The 8,209-nt window shown below is 29.7% G+C and overlaps 1 protein-coding gene across 1 annotated transcript in view; it reads left to right on the top strand.

Annotated features, from left to right (window-relative positions):
* Nucleotides 1–1,241: 1,241 nt before the first annotated feature.
* yellow-e (L-dopachrome tautomerase yellow-e) overlaps nucleotides 1,242–8,209 on the top strand; it is a 59,998-nt gene continuing 53,030 nt past the window's right edge. Inside the window, exon 1 of the mRNA XM_014436558.2 lies at nucleotides 1,242–1,374. Within this exon, the coding sequence (XP_014292044.1) occupies nucleotides 1,356–1,374 (19 nt within the window). The 5' untranslated portion in view covers nucleotides 1,242–1,355. The remainder of the gene's footprint in view (nucleotides 1,375–8,209) is intronic.

Below are 8,209 nucleotides of genomic sequence, written 5' to 3'. Positions count from 1 at the left end.
TTTGCAGTAGTTATGAAAACTTATTTAAATTGGAAATTAATCTTCAGTAAAAATGTCTAAGAAAGAAGGTAAAGTAGTGTTTTGGAAATATCTAGAAGTCAACCGAAAAAAATGCATACTTCATGGCTAGCTTCATAGTATGTCAACTTAATGAAGTGCCTACTTCATCTCATGCCAAAACCCTTGGGGGCCCAAAGGGTGCCCTTACTCCATCAATTAAGTATGAATTGGGAGGTACCATTGCTTCGAGAAAGGTTGAGCAGTTCATCATTGATGTTGATAGAAACTGATGCCCTTAAATAAATAGACTTATAAGAAGTAATTCGTCATTTTTTTCATATTATATGTATAATTTTAATTTTTGTTACTTTACAAATATTATGATATAAACAAACGGGTTGTTGAACAATCATGTTGACTTGTTGGCATTAAGAACTAGCTATAACAGAGAATCCGTCATAGAGTTAATCTCATGCTTTGATTCATTAGTTTTTTTAATATTTGAGTCCTAGAGAACTGGTTAAATCAAACGACAGATATTACTGATTTTGGTATGAAGGGACAAACCTTTTTCATGAAAGACATGATAAAATAAAATGGAATGACAAAGAAACATTTTTGAGGCTTATACATTTGCATTATTAGCAATTACTTTGCATGATCTTACTTTAAATACTTATTTTATGCTATATAATCTCGATTCTTTTAAATTTTATGCTATTTATCTGTATTTGTTTAGTCTGTTAATATTTTTTTATGAAAGCTGGTTAATTTATAACTATGATCTGACTTAATTAACACCTTAGAGGAAGGAGTATAATGGAAGGGGTAAGCTGGGAGAAAAGTGAAGTCAAAATGGCAGGCCAGATGAGCCAGTAGTATGATGCCTAATGATGGAGGACTCTCATATTAACCTAACCATGGACCTCAGCTCCAGGGGCATTGATTAAGTTTCGCTTTGAAGGAGAATAAGGTGTGCCACAGTAAGGTGACAACAAAATAGTGTTTAAAAAAATAGCTAATTATCTGAAATGATAAACCTAAACGTTACGAAAACGAGCAATGATTGCTCACCAAGTACGGGACATAAACTACTTTTTATCCTGACGGTTTGGCAATAAATTAGAGCAGAGACGAAATATGATCGGATATTAACCAATAATAATCCCAAATGGGGTCACCCGTGTAGAGATGGAGTGCTTGGTGTATCAAGAACACCCTAATAGTACACTGCTATGACAGTCGCCCATGGTTACACAACCAGTTGACTTCCTCCTCGCTGCATCCCCCGCCCAGCTGTAGTGGGGCGCCCTCAACGGTTCTCCAGTCAGTGCTTCGTCTGCATCGGTCTCACCATGGATGTCCGAATCGCAGGTAATTTATACGTCAATTCATAATTATCCCAATATGGAATTATAGATAAAATAACATTATTAATATGAACTTTATATTCTGAAAATAATCAAAGTCCATAAAATAAATTGTAATGCATACAATCATCATAAAACAAATTTTATTCATTTTTCTATCAGGTATAGTAGTCTTTGGGTAAAATAACTTTTTATATTATTATTACTACTTTTAGGCACAAAATAAATTAATATTTGAAAAAGTGTTTTTTTGAATTAACCAAAATATTCAACAGTATGCAGTTTAATCACAGATAATTTAATAATAATGAAAATAAAAATAAATTAATTTAAGTGCATAAAAAAATATTTAATAAATAACACAATTGTAATTATATATTTTCGCTTAAGCTGTGATACCTTGTAAATCCGAAAAAAAACTGTATAGCATTTTAAAAAAATAAATAAAAATTAATGCTTTATTTTAGAGGTATCTTAAAAGAATTTTTCAAGTGAGAAAAAATTGTATAACTATCCTAAAAAATGATGTTGAGATGAGATGTATCTAATTTGACTCGTTGATTGTTTTTTTCCCCTAAGAGGTATCACAAGTTGAGTGATAATATATCTTTTTTTTTTATTTATGCAAAAAAAAAAGTGTAGTGTCCAAAATTTATAAAATGGATGTTTATTGCAAGCAAAAATACTAAATAAAAAAATAGTATACTGAAACCAAACTATCACAATTTTGAATAAGCTGGAAAAGGTTTTTTCATTTTACTAAAACTTTGTTTCTACTTCCAGCTAAAAATGCCTAGTTCTGTTTTTCGATTTCACGTTAAAAAATATATATCTTGTCACATTTCGTTCTTCAGGATAAATATAAAACCAAGGGGTGACAAAGTTCAGTAAAATAAAGTTCTACGTTCTGGCCGAACATATATATTTAAAATAACTATGAATTTTTTTCAAATGTACCTCTGGAATTAAATAATGACTAAAATTTATGTTAAAAAATAGTTTAATTTTTGTACACATTACATTAGCTTTTAATGGTACATAAATTCCTGAACTATGTGTAATCGATAAGGAGATGGTACTGCTGAGGGTCGAAAAAATAACCATTAAAATATAGAGTTCACTTTTAGAGTCATTAAGTGCCGACGTTTCGACCCACTTTGTGGTTCTTAATCAGGATTGGTTAAAAGACCGGAAATTTAAACAAAGAGTTAGTTGAGGAGGAGTGTCTTTGTTTAAATCCTTTCTTGGTATATTAAAATCTACAGTCGCCTAAGCAGTCCTGTTGGGGACCCATCTGGATTGAATCCTAAGAAGCAATTGTTGCTAACAAATTTATAATTGATATTTTGCTGGTGGCCACCAGGACCATCTCTATCCTAATTACTTTTAAATGTTTTGAGGTTTGAGGTTTTTGTTTATTGAAACGCAAATCCTTATAAATAAAATTTAAATAACCTAATTAGTGAACATTTTAAACGAATGGTTTGGAGAAAGAAATATGGTTATATTCCAATTATATTGGATTCATCATCATAATTATCATAACATATAATATGAGTGATGTATTTTAAAATTGTCTTTTACATTCGATTGGACACTATAAACAAATATTAGGAAAAAATTTTATGAGCGAACAAAAATCACTTAATAAAAAAAACTATTTTTTATTTATATTAATATGAATTTATTTATATTACGAAGAAATTTGAATTTAAACTAATGTAAATATTTTACATACTTTCGGCGATTTCTTACAAAAGTGTAATTGGAAAAAAATATCGAGAAAAATTCCAACAACCTAAATATTTTATCTGATTCATCCCAACATTATGTATGAATTATTTATTGATAAAAACTCCCATACACTGATGCAGGAGTATACGCGTATTAAATTGAAAATTTGATTGACATATTTTTACATAACTGGTGCTTTCAAGAAAGTAGTTTTAGAAATTGATTCTTGGGACATGAAAAATTGTATAGGAAAAAATACTATTTTTCTATATCAATACTACCCTCAAGGTGAACCTGTATTGAAGTATTTATAGTTTGAACTGCTCTACTAACTTGCATTATTGTTTCCTCAATGCTAGCTAAATCATAAATTAGTTCTTAGAAATTCATGTCCTTCTTGTATAAGAGGCATTTGAATTTGAAGATTTTGTAAATTGTATATCGAATACACAAAAAATTAAAATTGATCACATTTTGGGAAAGAGGATTGAAAAACATTATTTGATAGAAAATTAAAATAAGAAATGTAAAAATAATATATGTAAGAGAGTGCTTTTTGAGAATCATGACTTTTTTGAAAATACGATTGTTGGGACGGAGTTCTACGACTAAGGTTTATATAAGTGTATTACAGAAATCTACATAATTAATCACATCAAAAGCCAGCTTATAATATAATGGTTATATTGTATTTAAGCTATAAATTGTAGTTATGAGGAATGAGAAATACATTATTATGTATTACAAACTCTTTAATCTGGTTAAACTATTTACTGTTCATTAAATTTGTTTATTATCCAGATAATTTATTATTATTTTTTTATTTATTATTATCATTTATTTATTGTTCTTTACAACTGTATAACATATATACAACAAGTAAATTTGCTGTAGGTGAGATAGTGACATGATACAAACATGTAGAGAGAAAATTTATTGTTTATTAACTGTTTTATCAGCCCAAAGATCTACTTATGGGTCGGTAAACTATTTATATCTGAATATTCCTTCAATGATTTAGGAGATAAGCTGATAATCGGGCGTGTATGCTGTCCACATCAATCCCTTTTATAAGCCTTTGTAAAAAAAAACAGTACTTCTTTGTCTTACAGTGTAGTGGTTCACGTTCACGGTTAGTTATGGACTAAATTATGATTAAACGCTTTTATTTATTTCCAATATTTATGGAGTTTTACCGTAATCGTAATTTAGCTAAATTTTAAATATCCAATCTTACTGTAATTTGGAACAAATATTTAAATCCCATGATCATGCAATATCATGGTGCCATTGAGATGTATGTACCGATAAAGAATCAACTGTGTAGAATGAATCGTCTAAGTTAAATTGTTGAGACGCCCGTTTCTGTATAACCCTGCCGACCATATGCATTTCACAGCTATTGTTGATGCATTTTAGAAGTCTACTTAAAGATGTAATACTAATATAGATAGCCTGTAAGGCAATATAATAATACCTTTATAGAACAACAGGGCAGAAAGGATACCAAAGAATATTGAAAAGGATATTTAAGATAAGTGGCAATCTTTGTGGAACGAAAACCTCAGGAGTAAACTAAAACTCCTTAAAAAGAATGTGAAGCCCTGGGGTACCTCCAGCCGTAAATGTCGTAGAGAGGAGGTCGTACTGACCAGGCTGAGAATAGATCACACGAGGCTCACCCACTCCGATCTTATCTCATAACGAACGCTTATGAAATGTCAACAACAATTTGAAGATTAGCCATATCTTCCAAGAATGCCCTTATTACACGTCATACCTCAATAGCTTAGGATTAGATTAAACCCGAATATCAGGAAAATCATTAATGACGATGATAAAACAATATAATTAGTATCTCAGTTTATAAATTAAAAAGTAACCGATCTAGCACGAACCCGATATCATTCCTTCCATATAAACTATCTAACCACCCAAACCCACTAGTTTCTAACCTTGCTTCCTCTTACATTCCTGGCAATCCTCCGAGGCGCCTAAAAACAAGATGGCCTCTTGACATATTGTAAAATGTTTTTAGAGTTCTACTACTGGGTAGTTTCTCTACATGCTGTATCATATCTTTATCATTATGGCATTACGATCAAATTTACTTGTTGTATTTTTTATACATTTGTAAATGTCAATAAATAAATAAATTAAAAAGGTTTACGGCACGAATATAACATCGAACAGACATAAAAAAAATTCATAATACAAAAATAAAATTAAAAAAACAAAACAAATTTAAGCAAAATTAAAAGAGAAACAAATGGCGTTGATGGCCAGTGATTACGTCATTAAACAAAAACAAACGACGAGGCTGACGTTTTTGCCAATACCTAAACGGCAATGCAATATTATGATTTTCTTAATGTCTTCATTGATATCTAGTAATGAATTCGCTCAGTTTAACGAATTGGTTAAATTTAACGGTTTTCAAAAATGTATTTATTCATATTACAACAATAATATCCCTATATTTTACCACCCTTATTATTAAATTTTTGACTCAATATACGCACCAAATGTAACTTTGAATTTTACAGCTCATAAAATAATAAAGAGTGTAAAATAGTTATAATAATATTTGATTACATTTAGTGCACGACTTTCATAATAATAAAATAATTTTTCTTCAAACTTTATTTATATTAATAATAAAGCCATTCGATTAATTTTCCAGATAACTCTGTTTAATTGTTTTGACAAATCGTGGCATGTCCTACACGACAAAGGTGAAATAATGTTTCAATTGTTGGAGCCGCTAGAGCGGAACGAGCCCTATGATAAATAATAGCTCTCACATTGGCCAGATAGTATCTACCCTCCAACACCGATATCTATCTCCACACTTATCTAGCCAAGTATCTACGCGTTTCTGTATCTGTGCTTACTAACGAAGTAGCACAGAAAGCTACCATTATCAATTGCGTCTTGCAACAAACAGGTTTGCCTGTAGTTATAAAGAAAACAAGTTGAGCAATGTTCTTTTGTACGCAATAGAATGTATTTAATCAACAACAGAAAAAAAGCAGTTTCAAGTCTTGCCTGGGTACATGTAGGAAAAAAGCTCCCTAGCATGTGCTAATCATGAACCAGTCCCTAGCTTAAGAAGAAATAGGCTTCATTCTCAGTTAGCATAACATTTGGTAGTTCTATTTTGATTGAGGTATTAATCTGAAACATTTTCTGATAATTTTTTTCACTTTTTTAGTGATGATGATAGAACTTATGACAGAAACATTTTATATTTCTATACAACTGATAAATGTACAATTATATATCTGAGCCAACAATAATTAATTGTCACTTAATGACATGCTATATTTAAACTAAAATTTCACGTTCTGCATTTCTCATCTTTTTTTTTTTTAATATTTTATAATATAGTTGCCTAAATCAAAATCCTTAAGACGCCATCATTACAAAAACGGTACATTCAATGTTTTGCAACCGTAAATTATAGCATGAAATACAATTAATAATACTACTAATAATAATAATAATTATGGGAACCGGTACGACCCATGAAGAGTCATGAGTCTCTGTGAACCCCAGGAGGGCTCCAAAACCCACAGGGTTGACTTAGGGGTACAGTGTAACAGAACATAATTACCTATCGCACTCGAATTACTTAAATGAAAGCTTTGTATAATTACTAGTCTAAATAGATGAGTCTGCCAAGTAAAGTTAGGATCAATAAAAATGAAGGCTGTTCCATAACGTTAAAAAAAATTAATTTTTCATTTTGAGCTCCATTTCTTTTTTTTTTTTTAAACATTATTTAATTGATAGATATTACAATCTGCCACACTATTGTAGGCAATAGGTAATAGTGATGAATGATCACATTCATACTAAAATAAAATAAGAATGAAAATAAATAAATGAAAGAAATAAAAAAAATAAAAAAGTACATACGAATAAATAAAATCCATATCTTTAACATTATCAACAGCACTTGAAAACCTAATAGAACATGATTTAAAGATGAGTAAATTTGATAAAATTACGAGCCCTAATTAAAAAATAAAATTAAGAGCCTTTTACATTCAATAGTTCTCCAGATTTAGCTTTTTTTAAAAAGCAACATTTCATGAAAACAGTGGATTTATTTTGAGAAATCTATATCTCAAAAACCATTCAACGTAAAGATGTCTATTGACACTCAAATTAAAGCTAGATTAATGTACTATTAGTAGATTCTAACGTTTATCTTAGGGGTAGTTTTCATGATATTTGCAAAAATAAACTGATGTATAGTGGTTCGGACAAAATTTATATTCATAAGCGAAAATCATAAAAACGACTACTAAACTGCTACGAAGACACGTGTATGGTGCGTTTAAATAACTTCATTTTGAGTGCTGGTGGAGATATGCACGCCTTATGGTTGCAAAGACATTTCCCTATAAAAATCAAAAATTTTATCAAAATAACTAGATATTAACCTTTTTGTCTAATATCATACTACTACACCTACAAATATAAACGTTATAAACTACTTACATTATATTATAGTACATTTATCTAGCTTTAATTTGAGTGCTAATAGATATCTGTATGTCGGATGGTTCCGGAGATATATTTTTCAAAATCAAAATGTTCATGTATAAATGAATATATTTTAGCAAATTTCATGAAAACGACTACTCCTACGAATAGATGTCATAAACTACATTATAGTATATTAAAGTAGCTTTAATTTGAGTGCAGACTTTAATTTGGTTTTTGAGATACAGACTTTTCAAAATAAATTCAGTAACTGCTGATTTTTCAGTGTATTTTATATGAAACATTGCTTTTTAAAAAGCCATATCTCGGTAACTATTTAACGTAAATAGCTCTATTAGGGCTCTTCTTTTCTAGGATATAGGACAGTTTCGATATAGGAAAATAATATTTATCTACTAAATAATTCAACAACACTATCCAAATTATAGTCTCAAAACATTTATTTCATTCACATGTCCAACGTTTCGGCCAATTCGGCCATCTTCAGGGACAATCTATTACAAAAGTTTCCATTATTTGTATGATCCTACAATCAATTCATTTATTTAACATTACTATTCATAATTTACCTTACCTTAATTTACTTAGAG

This window comes from Halyomorpha halys, unplaced genomic scaffold (assembly GCF_000696795.3).
Source record: "Halyomorpha halys isolate HHAL.00 unplaced genomic scaffold, Hhal_1.1 Scaffold1987.1, whole genome shotgun sequence".
Taxonomy (NCBI): domain Eukaryota; kingdom Metazoa; phylum Arthropoda; class Insecta; order Hemiptera; family Pentatomidae; genus Halyomorpha; species Halyomorpha halys.
Note: the sequence above shows the minus strand (reverse complement) of the source record. Positions and strands in the feature narration are given on the sequence as shown.